Here is a 17,402-nt window from a genome sequence, read left to right as displayed (position 1 = left end):
GTATTATTGAACACTCATTGATCATATTGAGTAATTGATAATTGTGAGTTAGGTGATTGAAACATTTGAGGTTGAGAATAATTTATACTTTTGTGGATAAATAGTATATATATATATTGATTCATTAGGATTGTTTATATATATATTGATTCATTAGGATTGTTTTTCTGCTTAATTATAATAAATTCATTTTACTTTTTTTAAAATTAAATATTTAATATAATATGATATAAATAAAAATTATTTTAACATAACTATTAATTAATAAAAAAAAATCAAAATGACACCAAACACATTAGACACAAAAAATGTTCTAACCTACTGCCTACAAAATTTAGATAAATGATTGAGAGAGAATTTTGGTGAGGAAAATGGAAGCCGAAATAACGTCTAATCTAATCTGACTGAAAAAATAAAATAATTTATACATCTTCTATTTTTTCACACTTTTTATTAGTCCTTAAAATATAAAATAATTTTAAAAGGATCTATGTTATAAAAAAATAGTCAAAAAAATCAAATTAAAATAATCAAATATTGATATAAGACATAATAAAAAAAATTAATAAATAAAAAGAGATAAATTAATTAAGAAAAAAAAGAAAAAATTAATATTTAATTAATAAATATTAAATTTAAAAAAAAAATAATTAATCATGTTTACTAACAATTTTTTAATAACCGAAAGACTTAAATAAGTCGAGGGAGGATCTGCTATCCCTTGTTGTCTCATTTATCAAAACGACTTAATTTTGATAAATTAAACAAATAAAAAATTATATATATAAAATAAATCTTAAATCCTAAATTCTAATCCTTAAATTCTAAACTCTAAATCCTAAAAAATTATATATATATGACATTTTATTTTAATATTTAATTTTATTTTTCCTCTCTCCACTCTTTTCTCTTCTACGAGACAGCAAGTGAGACATTATCTTTGGGACAATAGATCCGAATTCATAAGCCGAGCCCATTTTTAATGCAAACATTGGTGATAAAAACATAAGGGTTCGTCCATGGAGGAAATACCAACTTAGAGTAAAGAAAACATTGAAAAGAAAACTTAAAAGTTCGTACACGGAGGAAGATTTGTTTTATCAAAATTATTTTTATTTTCACATAATGAATGTTTTTAATTTATATGATTTTGGGAAGATTTAAAAAAATAACAAAACAATTTTAAATAAAACGAGTAGATAAATATATATGTTTCCTCATATTTTTTTTATTAATTAAATAAAAAAAATATTGAATTAAATTATATAGTCATACGCTTGTTATATTAAGAGGTTTGAGGTGAAATTGAAAGATTCAACCAAGTATCTAATTACTATGAATTATTGTATTTATTTAACTATTAATTTTTCAATATAATTGTATAAGATCATTTAAAAGTAAAAATAAATTTTTTTAACCCATCAAGATAACTCAGTAGTAAGAGTCAGTTTAAGAGACTAAAATATCACGAGTTCGATTTAATTTAAAGTGTTTTGAGTTAAAACGGGACCATGGTTGTGGGTAGGGATGTAATTGAGCCGAGACGAGCCAGATAGTGTCAGACTCAAGCTCGGCTTGTCTAGTATATATTCGAGCTTGACTCGTCTAGTATATATTCGAATTCGAGCTCGTATAAATTTAGTTGAGGTTACAAGTCGCTCTTACTCGGCTCATTTAGAGCTCGTTTAAAACTTATTTAGAACTCCTTTAGAAAGTTCAAACTCTTTTAAAGCTCGTCTAGTGAAATATTATTTACCTCGTTGTATAAAAGTTAAATTTATAAATTCAAACAATTAAATAAATTAAAAGAGCATTGAAACCTTAGTGAGCAACCTTAAAGACCCACAACCATGACTAGAAGAAAGAGATAGAGATATGAGAGGTTGGCTAATCAATTTTGTCTGCTCTTGCAAATTTTTTTTTTTTAAATTATTTATTTATTAATCCTAAGTTTTATTATAGGTTATTATTATATTAATATATATATATATAATTATTTAAAAAATATATATTTATAAATTAATTAAATATATTTTTTTAATGATTTACAAATTATATTTAAACGATATTCTAAACGAACATGTTTGCGAGCCCATAAGTGAGCCTATAAACGATCATGTTCACGAGCTTACGAATCGAATATCGAGACTCAAATTAGGCTCGTTTAAATTTTTGAGCTTTTAAACGAACCTGAACTCGGATAGTTAAGACTAACGAACAAGTTCAAACGAATTTTTTATCGAGCCGAGATTCGAATAGCTCGCGAGCAACTCTTAATTTTTAACGGTGGGATTTCTAACGGTGGGATGTCAGTTAAGTCTCTCTAATTAATTTTTTTTTATTATAATAAAAAAAATGAATTAATTATTTAAAACTATAAAAATTAATATTCCTAATTGTTTAACATTTAATAAGTGTAAAGTGAGGATAATCAATTGGATGCATTTACTTAATTAATTATCATATGATTAAATGGGACGAATTGATGCAATTATCTATCCGAAAGAAAAAAGCAGTGGACATTAGTAACTGAAGTAAACAATGGATGTCGCTGGACTGTGGTTCTTAATTAAACACGAAATGGAACGAAACTGACCACAGTCTCTCTCTCTCTTTCTTCTCCCATCGGCGATCTCTTCAATCGAATAGCTTTCTTTGCATTTCTCAAATGGAGCTCAGCCGTTGTGCTACCTTTGCCTGGAGTAAATCTGTTTCTCCCTCATTTGACTTCTCCCAACCTCTTTCAGTGAGTTTCTCTTACGCATACTGCAAATTTATTTTGAATTTCAGATATGCGTCGTTAATTAAGCTTGCCATACTTAGAATTTAGAATCGTAATGTTCACTGCTTGCAGTTTTGTCAAGTTAGGAGTTTCAGAGTGTGGTGCATTGGCAATGGCGCTAGTTCTCCTCAAAAGGTAATCTGATTGGATTTTTCTTCACATTAGAACTGCTGAAGTATCAATGGAAATGGGATTTGATAGAACATAACTGATAGGGTTAATACAATAAGGAAGAGAGATAACTTCTAACAAGAGAATTCAACTAAATCATTCATATTCGACTCTTCACAACTAATATACTACTATATTATAACCGTCACTATATTTAACCCTAATATCCTTTTCCCTTGTATCAATAACCTCGTCAGTAATCTGTCATCTTGTTCAACTAATGCCATTTATTATCTTCTACAGTCTCAGACTTATGGAAATTTTCATCTGCATATGTTATTCTTATCCTTCTGGAGAACAACTTTAGGTTCAAATTGCCCCTTGGGTAGCTAGTTATACATTAGCTGATACAGTTGTTTAGATGGTATTGACTGATTTGCTTCAACTGATTGGATCCATACGTCGGAGCCACTTAGTTCATGTCCTAGGCCCTAGGGGCACATGGGGCCATGGAAGGAAGATTATAATAAGTTACTAATTATTGCAGGAAGCAATGACTGTATCAATAACTGGAGCTACAGGTTTCATAGGTAAACGACTGGTTCAAAGGCTGCAAGCAGGTTAGTTCCTTTCTTTATGGATGAATTGTATGAAGTAAGAATCATGTAACTGCGAGTGATTGTATTTTTTTGGGTGGTTATGTACAATTGGTTGTTCAATTGATAATTCTAGGTGAAATCAGTAAAGTTCAGTTAGGGTTAAGGTTATCTAGTTGTATTATTTCGTTCCATGGCCACCAATTCATTTATTATGATCAAGCCACTACTCCCATGTGGCATTATTCTTGCATATCCTAAACCCTAAACCATTTCATCAATCAACATTCTTGCATACATGGTTTGATTATAGATTTAGGAATCTTTAGTTCTTTACTCTCATTTTAGGTCTACATATGTTATGTTTAGGCTTGGCTAAAACTGCCTGAAGTAATTTCGTTTCTTGAATTTGGGAATGCAGACAACCACAATGTCAACGTGTTGACGCGTTCTAGATCTAAAGCTCAATCAATTTTTCCCGGTAAGAAGGTAATGAAGTTTTAGTTATCTTGTTATTCCTCATCTGAGGTTCTTTATAATTGACACAATGGTGATAAGAATGAAATTCACATTTACTATTTGGTTATCAAATTTAAGCAAGCAGCAGGGGAAGTGTTAGTTATACTTTCATGTCTGAATCCTTAACTATTAAATTCAATATGGGGCATCTAAAATCAAAGACATAATAGAAAAGGGAGGAAAACAAAATTGCTTTATTTTTGTTGACTCTGTAATCTGTATTGTTTATGATTGTAGTGAAAGATTTTCCTCAAATCATTATTGCCGAGGAGGCAAACTGGAAGGACTGCATTCAAGGTTCAAATGCTGTTGTAAATTTGGCTGGAACTCCCATCAGTACAAGATGGTCTCCTGAGGTTAGCTTTTGTATACATTGTTTGTTAAATGATTCCCAAATAGATGAAAAAGATTAATCAATCACATGAAGTTTGTATAAATGCAGAAAACTTTGACCATATTCTAGAATACAATGCATCTAAACTTCATTTATCCTGCAGATCAAGAAAGATATCAAAGACAGCAGAACAAGAGTAACCTCAAAGGTCAAGTTTCAACAGTACAGTAGGTTAATGCTATGAATGACTGCAGCTATTTGTTATACCTGTACTAGAATTAGGTTTAATATCTAAAATCGAAGAGCATAATTGACGAAACGATACATTGAATCAAAGAAAATTGTATTTGAGATGAGAAGATAAGATAAAAGTTCTTAACAAGCTAAGAACAATTGAGAAAGAAGGTGTGAAGATAAAACTCTAAATGCTATGGAGAATACAAATTGGAGATGAGAGATACTGAAACTGTAAAGCGTATTCAACTAATTTTCAGCATAACTATTACATATTTTCCCCACGTATCACTATTATCATTAGTTGCTGATTTGTTAACTTCTCTAATTTTGAAGGTAGTAGACATCATGAATAACTTACAAGATGATGTTCGTCCTAGTGTTTTGGTCAGTGCAACTGCAGTCGGGTATTATGGTATGAGCTTCTTTTTCTGTTTTTTTTTACAATGAGATGCGTTTTGGATAATTAATTGTATTTCACTTGCATAGGCCTTTTATTCAAGCCAGCATCAAAGATAATTTTGACACAAATATATTTCCCACAGATATTTTAGGCTGGAAATGCAGAATTTTATTCATTGCAGTCGATTAAGCCATTTTATCTTTTCATTTCTCCACAAGATATTCTACTGGTTTTATACTCCTTATAGTTAAGATTTTGAAGTGTTGTGACATTGAAATATGACCCCATTTGAAAACACTTTTAAATATTTGTATCCGGATACAAATACAAAAGCATAAATAGTTTTCTGACTGTCTTTTACTATATTTAGTTTCCTAATCCATCTTAATCTCGATACTATCTAGATCTAGATAAAGAAAAAAGTGTTTCCAAATGGGGTCATTGATGTAACTAAAGATCCCCCAACAAAGAAAAAAAGATGTTCGAACAAATGGCCAGAATATTTTCCATGAACACTGTTTGTTTATTCTTTAGATTAGAGAAGATCAGTAATTAGCCATACCAAAATTATACTTAAATTAGCTCAGAAAATATAACCCCTCACTGTAGGCATACAAATTTCTCACAAATCTTGTTGGAACTACACTCATTGCATAACATTGTGTCCATATAAATTTTAGTTCAATGAGGTGCATTGCTAAATTTATAGTTTTTTTCACACAGCATGTTTGACTTCTCAATAGTTATAGAAACTCATATTGTTGGGACATGTGTGGACAGGTGCAAGTGAAACCAAAGTATTTGATGAGAAAAGTCCTTCAGGGAATGACTACTTGGCAGAAGTAAGATCGTGATTCTTTTTTCTTTCCTTTTTTTTGAAAAACTGAAAATTTCATTAAAACCATAGGCAACGCGAAAGTGAGTCCGTCTATGGTAGAAATTGAGTTGTATGACCTGTGTAGTCATAGTTCTAGAAAATCAATGGAGAGAGGGTGATATAAAATACATTGTTGTTCTATTTCCAGTTTCAATTCATTTCCTTCCCCCAGCGTTATAATTGATCCTAGAAGAAATACCCGGTAGCTCTATTTCCAATTTCAATTTCTCCTTTGATCTGATTATCACTCCATGTTCCATGCCTTCATGGCATCTTCAATGAGATCATTATTCTATCTAGTCATTTATTCAAGCATAATTGATTGGGAGTATAATTAGATTTTGTGATGTTGGTTCATTATAATTTCAATGAGAAAGATAATTTATTTCTTACTTTTAAAAATGTCACTCTGACATGCTCCTGACAACATGTTTACTTCTTTTTTCAGGTTTGTAGAGAATGGGAAGCATCAGCCCTCAGAGTTAATAAGGATGTCAGGTTGGCTCTTATTCGCATTGGTGTGGTCCTCGGCAAAGATGGCGGAGCTCTAGGTATATTTTACCGCCTGTATGTCAATTTCTCACCGCATTTGGCCTATCAGGCTATCAGCATCTGCAAATAATTTGGTTTCTTCTATATCTGTGGTCTGGACAACTAAATATTATCAACTTTACTCCGCAGCTAAAATGATCCCTCTCTTTGTGATGTTTGCTGGTGGACCATTAGGATCTGGTAGACAATGGTAATGATTTTAATTTTAACTTGTAGAGGTTGCTTCATAATGAGCCTATTTAAGCCTATTTAGAAAGTAGTATTTTATCATAACTATGCCTATTTGATTTTGTCACAATAGAATCTCATTAAAGAATCACCATAGATAAAACTAAAAGTGTTTTTTGTTTGATACAAGATTGTTTTCTACATTATGATCCAGATTATGGTCTAATTTTTTGTTTCATTTGGTAAATAACTTATAATATAAGTGATCTAGATAATTTTTTGAATCGTGATCAAATTATCTTTTAGATGGTTGTGATTTTTGACAACCATAAAAAATGTAGATTTTTTGGATCATGATCCATAAAAATATAGCATGATAACAAATCTCTTCTACGTATTAAATTAACACTGAAATGCTCTTTTACTTTTGAAGGTTTTCCTGGATACATTTAGATGATATAGTGGATTTAATATACGAGGCTCTATCCAATCCATCCTACAAAGGTCAGAAAAATTCCTGGATTTTGATCTCTTTTCTGCACACTCATAGACTGCAAGTGAATTGTAAGAAATGCATTATAAAGACGAGTATTATGAGATCTTATTAGAAATTCAGTCTCTTATTATTCCAAATTCTCGTGACCCACTTGATAACTCAATTGATAAGAGCTTTTGAATTAAGAAGTTAAGGTCTCAAGTTTGATTCTCATTGGAAGCATCTTGATTAAAGTAGGGTGATGTATTGATGGATGTTGTACTAACCTCTTTCAAGAAAAAAAGAAAAAAATGAACTTTGTGCTCTTAAATATCACATATGAAGCCATGTAAAATAAGTGCACGACATTGGGGCAATGGTATATACATATTTGAAGCTCCTTGTCTTGTCTTTTTATTTTTATTTTAAAAGGTTGCACGTTGAAAATCTCAGGGGTTATCAATGGAACTTCACCTAATCCTGTTCGATTAGGAGAAATGTGTGAACAACTGGGAACAGCCCTGGGAAGGCCTTCGTGGCTACCAGTACCAGAAATAGCACTCAAAACTGTTCTAGGAGAAGGCGCGACTGTGGTTTGTTTCGATCCCTTCCAACTTTTTAAACTTCCATAACCCCTAATTGACAGAAGCTATCACATAACTAACACTGTATAAGTTGCATGCAGGTTCTGGAAGGACAGAAAGTGATTCCGGCAAGGGCCAAGGAGCTGGGGTTCACTTTCCGGTATCCACGTGTAAAAGATGCACTAAGAGCCATCATATCTGAGTAACAAACTGAATTGAATCTGGTCTACATTCTTTATTCTTTCTGTTGGCTATGTATCAAAAATCTTAAACACTTAATAAAATGCTTCCAAATTTTGGACCCAGAAAAATGTAATACAACTGGTAAGTATAGCAAGCCTATTTAAAAACTAATATTTGTATTTGTATGTTACAAGTTATGATCTCGATTGCAATAAAAATAACATAATATAAGATTTAATTTTCATTAAAAACTCTTCAAGGGGGATTATAACTGCATAGTTTTTTAAATTAAAAAGAAAAATTATAATTTTTTTCTTATAATGATCTAAATTATAGTGATATTTTTTAGGTTCATCTGATATAAACATTATTTTCTAGATCATACAATGTGATTTGTTTAATTTTTTTAAAAATTATTTTCTATATCATGAATAGATTATTGTAATTTTGTGACAAGCATAATATAGATTTATTCACTTCCATGTTAAGTATCAATAACTTCCCAATGCACCATTGATCAGTTCCAAAGTGAACTGATATTAAAAGTACAAAGAAATGCATATTCACCACTAGTCAAAAGTCTATTTACCTTCACTTGCCTTTGTTCAACTCAAAGTAACCACATGATACCATAAACCTTATAAAAAAACATTAACCTCTTAAGGAGTATTTCTTCCCCGTAAAAGCCTGGAATGTAGGCTCCTCTTTCTTTGCAGGATCCTCTGATTTAGACTCTTTTGCCGCCTCCTGCACATGATCATTGGATGATACCACTAACTTACATTACGATAAAAATAAGGTTGTTGTTGCTGCTCATACCTGTTGTGTATCCTTAGGCCGGTTCACATTTGAGCCAAATACAAGCTTTCCCTGATTCTGTCGTTTTGCGCTTTGTGAACTAGTAGTTCCTGCCGTAGGCTTCCCATTATCATTTTCAACAGCAGGTCGCTTGTCCTTCGATCTGCTGGAAGAAGACACAGGAGGGGGAGGGTTCTTTATAGGTTTCCCATCTAAACGTTTACCCGCTCCACTAAATGGGTTAAACTTTGGTTCAGTTTCTTCTGGGGCCTCTTCTGCTGCTCAAATATATATAAAAAAAAAGTGTTTTAAGACTTTGTTTGATGTGGGTTATTGATATTAATTTCAAATAACCCACTATCCAATCAACACCCAAATGTGTTTTTACCTAAATATCCTGATTTTCAATAACCTACCTATTATTTCGAAATAGCCACATGGTTATACAAATAACATAATATCAAATAAATAACCGATAATGAACAAGAGCAAAGTGAACCTCTTTAGTAAATTACAAAAACAAGCTATGATAGTGACAGCAGTACTAGGAAGAAAAGAAGTAACATTTTATGGACTTAGAAAGTCAACAGATGCATACCTTTAAGTGGCGCCTTGCTAGATGGAACAGATTTAACAGGTTTTTCAGGTTCCTTGTAATCAAGGGGAGGTGCAAAGTCCACTTCACAATCGGTCTCGATAATACTCACTGCATGGGAAGGTTTTGCTTCGACAATGTCAATGTAAAACTTTTTGTTGTTGTATGCAACCATAATACTATCTCCAATTGTCAGGCAAGAAAAGTTTCGTAGTGTTGTCTCCAAACTGCATGAAAGAATAACACAGCTTCATTAGGAACCACAACCACAATGCTTAACTAATTCTAGAGAATACTCAAAACCCTATTCTAGCATGATAACAACAACAGCATCAAAAAACGAACATGGCCTTAGGATTGGAGATATCCAAGAAATCTTTGGTGTGCGGTTGTAGTTTAACATATGTCCCTTTTGGAAGAGTGGCATTTTTCACTTGCATAGTATCTCCTTCTTGTAATAGTAAGTTCTCCATCATCTGAAACAAAATGTATTAACTAGAAATAATCTATTTCTAGATCTGAATCAGGATCCAAACAGAAGTTGTCAATAATATTATTTGAAAATACTATTTTTTGTGTTAGGTATGTTGATACAGATGAGATCACGTTTGGAAACAGAATTTACTCAGACTCAAATCAAGATCCAAAAAATGTTTTCATATATATGAAGTAAAAATTGTTGAGCCTGTCTTACCCAGTATGGCAAATATACCACGCCCTCTTCAGCAACAAACTCTAGAACCCCACAGTGAGAAACGCGCTCGGTGGCAGCATTTCGAAGCTCAAACAACATAGGGTAATCAATGTGAAGTGATGCTGCAGTGTATTATTTATCATAAGATTGTTGTCAGCACTGGACAAAAGAGTATGATGAACAGTTGTTGTGAGTTTTCATATTCAAGCTAACCTACCCAGACGGTCAAGGGCTGATGGAGGCATTATAACTGGAAAACAGCAAAGAAATTTAGACATTTAATCATTTATATGAAATTTAGGCATAGTTCTTATTTCAATGGCTTACTTTTATCACCATTTTCAATCTGTTGCTGCATGATTAGAGAAAAACAAAGAATTAGAAGACTGGTCAAGTAAATACCAAGAATTTCATTTATTTAAGAGGCTATTCAAATTATTCTCATATTATATTAGCTATGCAATTCCATACAGATGGGCACCACTTAACTAAAGGATGTGGATCAGATAACATGAACCTTACCTTATCAATGAAAGATGCAGGGTAACACCTGTATGTCTGCTCAAAAGACCTACCTTGATGATATTCATATCCATCGAAATACTGCAAATCCAAAAAAAGAGAACCAGGATTAATATAGCGAATGCAATCAAAACACTTGATTTATCATATACAACATACATACTTTAAGGCATATATAGACTAACAGTTTCTACATACAAAGTGAGCTTAAGAAACAAGCATAAATGACTCCAAATGAGATGTAAAGTTTAACCCAGATATAATACCAGAACAAAGCAATGCCAAATGTAATACAACCTTCCAAGTTCCAACTCATGCATTAGTGTATGATAAGAACAAGCATCACATCATTCTTACAAGATTTCATTGCATCATAAGTATGTATTCCATTACAAGATTTTGAAGCTAAAAACCCTACCATATGAAAAGACAGGTTCATCTTCCTCCCATGCATCATATGCATGACATGCCAATGCAGTACAAACTATTACTGGAATTGATTGAAAGATAAAAAGCTGCAATTGTAAACTAGAATGGCTGCATTCATCTCCCAGATGTGTAATAAGATAAATCACTATAACAGTTGTCTTAGTAAATGAAAATCATAACCTCTAGCAATTCCTTCAAGAACTCGAAACTCTCCTAGCTACAATCTAAATACAGATAACGAACTCTAGACCTAAAACAAGGTGAAATTTATCCCCAATCTCCAACCGAGGCTTTCCTCGACATCTATCACTGAATTATGCATTCTTCGAGTAGGATCATCCATCCAGGTAAAGAAAACAAAAAGGAAAACATATATCACCATATTCAATATCTGTAGGATCAGCAAGTTATTGGATTCACGAGCTAAATTCTTTCTCCGAATTGATGATAAAGTTCAGAATTTGATTGAATCGCTTCGCTTATCAACCTACACAGAAATGGCGGAGTAGCGCATTGTTCGTTCTGGAGATAGATTTTGGAGAAGAAAACCTATATATACCGTTTCAAATGGGCCGTACAAGTAGTCCAGTTCAATTTGGTCTTAGAATATCTGGCCCATAATATTTTTGGATGTTATGCAGATATTATTCGTAGGCTTAACTTAATGTATAGGTTAAAACCAAGGCCCAATGTAAAATAAAACTCAAATTTTATGTAACTCATTCATTTCTACCAACTTTTTCCATTTTATTTTTTAAACTATCCACATCTTTTTTTTCACTTTTTCCTCTCAAAATAATTAAAATAAAAATGAACTTAAATATTATAGTAAAGTTTATTAAACAGAATAAGGCAATTATTTTATTTTAATTTTTATTTAATATACTTTATTTTAATATTTATATAATGTATTATGTTGATAAATATGTATTTTATTTTAATAAGCTTAATTACAAGTTTAACATCTCTAGTAATGTAGCTAGCTTTTTTATTTTTATTTAATGTGTGTTATTTTATTGTTTATGTATATATAATTAATTGTTTTGATAAAATAAATATTTTATTTTAATAAGCTTTACATAAGTTTTGATTTATCATGTTATTTTAATTATTATTCAATGTATTTTATTTTAATGTTTATAAAATATATTTTATTTTAATGTATAATATTTAAGTTAATTTTAATTAATTAATTTAGTAGGTTTAATTTTAATTATATATATATATTATATCGATAAAATTAAATAATTTGTGAATTTAATACGATTTTAATTTAACTTATATTGTAATATATCTTATTTTAATTTAATTTAAAATTTTTATGTAATATATTTTATTTTAATATATAATTTTTATATTTATTTAATTATTTTATAAAAAGGTGAATAGTTTAAAGAAATGAATAAAAATATGGGTAACTTAGAAAAATAAATAAAATAAAAAAGATGACTAGAAAATGAATGTATATATCTATTAAATAACTGGTCATATAATTATCCAAACATCTAAATTTGTTGCTTTGCTAGCTAGCCCCAAAACCAATCCTTGTTTAGCTAAGCATTTTCCATTTCTAAGAAACTATTGTCTTTTCATATGATTTTTTTATTTAGAAAACTAAGTATATTCTATTTCAACACCAGTTGGTCGGTTCGGACCTCCACTTAGTTTCACCAAGCTTCATTATAGTCATGGATAGATCACCCAGGTTCGGGTCCATAAGTAGTGACAATTACCCTATGAAGACTACGCTTTTATTCTTAACATCCAGGTTTCTTCTTCAGTCTAATGAAGATTTTGGGTATATATGTTTTCATGAAGCACCCATTTTCACACCAAACTAATATCCAAGATTCTAAAAAGCTTAGAGATATCTATAAACTGCGAGTTTCCCATCAACTAAACTAATCCCATAAGAATTATAATTTAATATAAACTCATATATATAAATGTTTTTGGGTGAATGTGATGAATGATGAAGCTAGTTAGCCATCAGATAAAGATTATAGCTAGGGCATGTTTGTGGGCTCCTCCATGTGCTGCGTACTGGCCATATCAACATCAATCCCGTCTCATTTTGCTCTAAAATAACAACATACTTGTTCCTTGGACCCGACTTTCTTGTGTTTTATATATAATTACTATTTGCTAGCTATCTAGCTTCTCATTTCTGTTCTCTATTTCAGATTTTTTAAAGATCTTCTCTATTTGATCAGTTACATCAGACAAATAAATAAATTAAACCTACATCTTCAAACCCATTTATTTAAAAGTCATTATGAGTACCACCATGAAATGGAAAAAAAATATATAGAATAGGAAACCACAATAAATCAGCAATATGAAAAGAAACAAACACAACAAAGTCAAATGATCCACTTCACATCTTATACGAAGAAGTGACGGAGAAAAAATAAAATATTTTTTATTTTAGGAAGCTAACACGAAGATTCGCTTATCTTAAGATAATATTATGAGAAATCAAATATTGAGCTACAATCAAATGCCACCAACTTGTAGGGAAGAACAATGAAGACAGAAATAATTCAGACCACAAATATCTGCAATCCATTTCGAAAATAAATTAGATGAGAGAATCAAATAAACTGCCAGTATTTTCTCCCATTCCCATGTTCTAAGGCTGAGAAAACATTCTGCCAGAGCATAACATTCAAGGCAACTTTTCTCTTTTTTATTTATTTATTTATTCCTTTTTAAATATATTATATATAAAATTGACGTATATAATTGGTAGCTATTGCATGTAATTTAGAATGTGCTTACGGTCCCCACTAAAAGAAGCTTGATCGAATAATAGAGTTGTTATCGGATTCGATCAAACATATATAGGAGTTATTATTAGGATCAGGTACAAACCCTAAACCTAACTAATTAGTAGAATTTCCTAATTAATTTTGTTATTCATGAGAGAAAGAGTATTATTAATTGTTTTGGTTTCACTTTCACTTGATATCGACAGGAAACAAAATAACATATATTTCACTTTCAAGTGAGATTCAAGAAGAGGAAAAAAATGCAAATGCTAGCTAGTACTACTCTCTAGTCCCTTCTTTTGTACGGGCTATCTATACATACAAGTTTATTGTTATTATTTTAATTTATAAAAAAAAATTAATGTATAAGACATAAATAATAGTCGATTAAACAAGTAAAACAAAAATAATACAAAAACAAAAGTGTTTACCTTGTCATATAACATAATAAGATTAACCATTTAAGAGCAACAATCAAAATATAAATAAAAAAATGCTCACCAAGAAACAAACATAACATAAAATCAATCTTTGACAAGCTCGGAGATCTTTAAAAAGATTCATGAGTTCATCGATCACTCCATCGGTTTTTCAGAAGAGATCTCCTCAGTCGTCGTAGTAATAGTATTATGGAGTAAACACATTAGTAGTCGACTGCGATCATTGAAAGTCATTCGGTACATTTCAAGTCAAATAATCCATCATAAAATAATCAGGACGAGAACTCATCAACTCAATCCGATCGAACTCTCAGTCTATATATACACATCCCAACGATCGACGGTTGACTCAGACATTACTCATTTAATGACAATTATATTCCAAATTAGACTCCAAACCACTTTCTTTGCAATGCAAAATTAAACAAGTGAAGTGTTATATTCATCTTTTCACGACACATTCTACAACGACTAACTATAATATATATAGTCCGCCAAGACAATTTTTTAAATGGTAAAAATACATTATGGCCTTAAAATTTTAAATAATTATATCATAATCAAATATAATCTCACTTATCATTTCAATCAAAGTAGAGTGTTGTAACTCACATCATCGTGGTCATGAGTCCGAGACTTCACACCAGATTCCATTTAAAAAAAATACAAAGAAGTGGTTTTTAGTATTAAAAAACACAATATCAAATGAGCCCTTAATTGTCACAACTATTTAAAACTATAGAAACTTGAATGATCTATATAAAAACCACATAAAACTTGAAGGACATATTATAATACATATCTCCTAGCTAGTCAGCTTCATGTAAGCAAACTGGTTATATATAGTTGGCAAAAGAGACAATAATGTTGAAATTATTAATTAAAACTAGTATATAAAAGAGTATAATTAATGAAATTAAGCAAATGGTCATCTTTAGTTAGCTCTTCTCGTTAGGCTAGAACCAAGAGAAAGAGAAAAAAGATAGAGGGTCCATGTTGTCTTTTGGAGGGTCAGCATAGAAAGTGTCCCCAATGAATTCGGTTTCGTTCTTGTCTTTCTTTAATTCCACATAACCCTAGCTAACTTTCTTCATAAATACCCATCTCCCCTTTCCCATTTTCTCACCATCTCTCTTCTTCTTCTTCATTATTACGTTTTTTTTTTCTCCATCTCCATTCTCCAAATACTATAATGGCCATCAGGAAATCAAACAAGCTAGCTCAAGCAGCATTACTCAAACAGATCCTCAAAAGATGCTCAAGTTTGGGGAAGAAAGGTGGTTACGTTGATGATGATGTCAACACCCTTCCTCTCGACGTACCAAAGGGTCATTTCGTTGTTTATGTCGGAGAAAACAGGAGTAGATACATTGTTTCCATCTCTCTCCTCACTCAGCCGGAGTTTCAGTGTCTTCTCCGGCGAGCTGAGGAGGAGTTTGGCTTTGCTCATGAGATGGGTCTTACCATTCCTTGTGAAGAAGTTGCTTTTCGATCTCTAACCTCTATGCTCATGATGAGATGAGTCGGGTAGGGTCAGGAGGATCCGATCGATCATTGATGAAGACCGAATTAAGACAAACAGTTCCTATTAATTTTTTTTTCTGGATCGGAAAAAAATATTTGAAGAGAGATGGGCCAAGATGAAGCATATATATAATATATATATATATATATGCTTCTCTTTTTTTACCATCTTTCTTTGTTTTGGGAACTAGTATGTTTAACTCGGGATGTAGATTTGGTGATTGATTAATTAATTAATTAATGATCGATCATTATTCCGAGCCATGCCACCGAACATATGATTAATCATGTTTTTAGTGGGTCGGATTACATATATATTATATTATAATATTTGTACAAATTCATCATATGATGATTTAGCTAGCTAGTAGAACCGTACGTACGTACAATTTAAGAATTTTCCTCTCGCAGTGGTGTGATTTTGCACCCCGTGAGAAAATCCCATGTTTTAATGCAAGTTTATTTAATTATTTACTTCTTGTTTAGCAAATAAATAAATAAAATTTTAGTTAACTCTTCTTTATTACCTTTCCCTCTCTTATATGTCTCTATTTAAATGAGAATAACCCAATAAAAAAAAAAGTCACAGCACAATTCATAGAAATGTTCCCATGAATATTTTTTTACAAAGTAAATGGTACTAACAAAAAACTGTTACAATTAGTTTGTCACAGTGAAAATATCGAACTACATGTAAAAACAAATAAAGTAAAACTAGGTCTTATCTAAAAGATTTTCGGAATAGCTTAAGTTAAGGTTAATATGTATTCTGTTTACCGCGATAATTAGGTGTTATGCCTTTGATCACTGCTAGCTATTCTCTTAATTAACAAGAAAATCATCCCCATCACGATTAGCTAGGATATATAACAAAGGGTATAACTTTTCTTGTTTTTTTTAAATAAAAATATTAATCTTGATAATTGTAAAGACTTACAGTATAATTGTAAGCTTCTTCTGATCATGTCTTTAATATGATGAGAACTCTATACACAAGATTATGTAAGAATTCTACAGAATAATTTCCTCATGTATTTATAATTTCGCTAGATCCAATATTAGCTTGTATGATAATTAGGTCAAGTTATCGACTTTGGTGGTGGTTGGACGATTGAGTGCATTGGCATGTTTTATTCTGTTTTAAGAATTAATGCATTATAATAGTAACAATAATTGAAGGGTTGAACAGGAAAAATAAGGAACAGCTAATAGACACTAGACTAACATATATATATTTTCACACAGCTTGTACTTAATTTCTTCTCTTAGGTGGATCTACTAGTTAGCTAGCTATAAATTGTTTTCTAAAAGTGTGAGTGAGTCATGTTTGGTTAGTTCGATGCTACATGTACTGGTAGTGCATGTATCCATTAAGAAAGTGTCGCATGTATAAAGAGAAAAAAAATTAACAAATGAGAGAGTTAATGTTTTACTTTTGTGCATAGGTGTCACTTCATGAGTGAGATACATATAGTGTCAGTACATATAGCATCGAATTAACCGTCATGTATGGCTATATACACCAAAAGAATCAATTAGAAAGGATAAGAGATAAGTTTACTTAAAATGAAAAGTTGAAGGAGATAAAATGAAAAAGATAAATAATGACAAGAAACCAATGAAAAGATACCGATGGGTGTAGCGAAGATATGGAGTAATGGGTTGGTGATATTGTGGGTGCAAATGCATGCAGCAGTTGCATGTGAGAGTTGAGTTGTTATTTTCATGGACCATATTATCATGATAACTATCTCTATCCTGTCCCTTCATCTATTATATAGCTATTACCTAGGCTGGTCCATTTTCTTCAT

General features: G+C 31.2%; 3 protein-coding genes across 4 annotated transcripts; 2 read left to right on the top strand and 1 right to left on the bottom strand.

Annotated features, from left to right (window-relative positions):
* Window positions 1-2,535: 2,535 nt before the first annotated feature.
* LOC124926966 (epimerase family protein SDR39U1 homolog, chloroplastic) lies at window positions 2,536-7,977 on the top strand. Its single transcript, XM_047467301.1, has 13 exons — window positions 2,536-2,746; window positions 2,855-2,917; window positions 3,441-3,513; window positions 3,911-3,970; window positions 4,246-4,364; window positions 4,506-4,550; window positions 4,913-4,991; window positions 5,760-5,821; window positions 6,305-6,407; window positions 6,538-6,598; window positions 7,010-7,080; window positions 7,505-7,644; window positions 7,737-7,977. Exons 1-13 carry the CDS (start codon window positions 2,669-2,671, stop codon window positions 7,839-7,841), a joined length of 1,059 nt encoding a protein of 352 aa, XP_047323257.1. The 5' UTR covers window positions 2,536-2,668; the 3' UTR covers window positions 7,842-7,977.
* A 328-nt stretch (window positions 7,978-8,305) lies between these two features.
* Window positions 8,306-11,375, bottom strand: LOC124927144 (ubiquitin recognition factor in ER-associated degradation protein 1-like). 2 transcript variants are annotated; one of them, XM_047467502.1, is made up of 9 exons: window positions 11,236-11,375; window positions 10,428-10,508; window positions 10,233-10,257; window positions 10,123-10,155; window positions 9,906-10,027; window positions 9,557-9,687; window positions 9,215-9,438; window positions 8,638-8,894; window positions 8,306-8,565 (listed from the first exon to the last, which is right to left on the bottom strand). In XM_047467502.1, exons 1-9 carry the CDS (start codon window positions 11,236-11,238, stop codon window positions 8,470-8,472), a joined length of 972 nt encoding a protein of 323 aa, XP_047323458.1. In that variant the 5' UTR covers window positions 11,239-11,375; the 3' UTR covers window positions 8,306-8,469. The 2 variants fall into 2 exon arrangements, with proteins under 2 accessions (XP_047323458.1, XP_047323459.1); XM_047467503.1 differs by lacking the exon at window positions 11,236-11,375 and having other exon boundaries at window positions 10,119-10,155; window positions 10,428-10,506.
* A 3,802-nt stretch (window positions 11,376-15,177) lies between these two features.
* Window positions 15,178-16,109, top strand: LOC124927319 (auxin-responsive protein SAUR50-like). The gene has a single exon (XM_047467717.1). It carries the CDS (start codon window positions 15,260-15,262, stop codon window positions 15,587-15,589), a length of 330 nt encoding a protein of 109 aa, XP_047323673.1. The 5' UTR covers window positions 15,178-15,259; the 3' UTR covers window positions 15,590-16,109.
* Window positions 16,110-17,402: the final 1,293 nt, after the last annotated feature.

Source organism: Impatiens glandulifera, chromosome 2, assembly GCF_907164915.1.
Source record: "Impatiens glandulifera chromosome 2, dImpGla2.1, whole genome shotgun sequence".
NCBI lineage: Eukaryota > Viridiplantae > Streptophyta > Magnoliopsida > Ericales > Balsaminaceae > Impatiens > Impatiens glandulifera.
The sequence above is the reverse complement of the archived record's forward strand: the minus strand, read 5'-3'. Positions and strand labels throughout refer to the sequence as shown.

What these genes read in the sequence shown, in the direction of transcription:
- LOC124926966 (XM_047467301.1), top strand. Translation starts at nt 2,669, where the DNA reads ATGGAGCTCAGCCGTTGTGCTACCTTTGCCTGGAGTAAATCTGTTTCT. An exon ending in GGTTCAAAGGCTGCAAGCAG is followed by an intron (nt 3,514 to 3,910) that starts GTTAGTTCCTTT and finishes TTGGGAATGCAG; the next exon opens with ACAACCACAATGTCAACGTG. An exon ending in AGCTCAATCAATTTTTCCCG is followed by an intron (nt 3,971 to 4,245) that starts GTAAGAAGGTAA and finishes TTATGATTGTAG; the next exon opens with TGAAAGATTTTCCTCAAATC.
- LOC124927144 (XM_047467502.1), bottom strand. An exon ending in CTGCATCTTTCATTGATAAG is followed by an intron (nt 10,258 to 10,427) that starts GTAAGGTTCATG and finishes CTAATCATGCAG; the next exon opens with CAACAGATTGAAAATGGTGA. An exon ending in GGCCTAAGGATACACAACAG is followed by an intron (nt 8,566 to 8,637) that starts GTATGAGCAGCA and finishes GATCATGTGCAG; the next exon opens with GAGGCGGCAAAAGAGTCTAA.
- LOC124927319 (XM_047467717.1), top strand. Translation starts at nt 15,260, where the DNA reads ATGGCCATCAGGAAATCAAACAAGCTAGCTCAAGCAGCATTACTCAAA.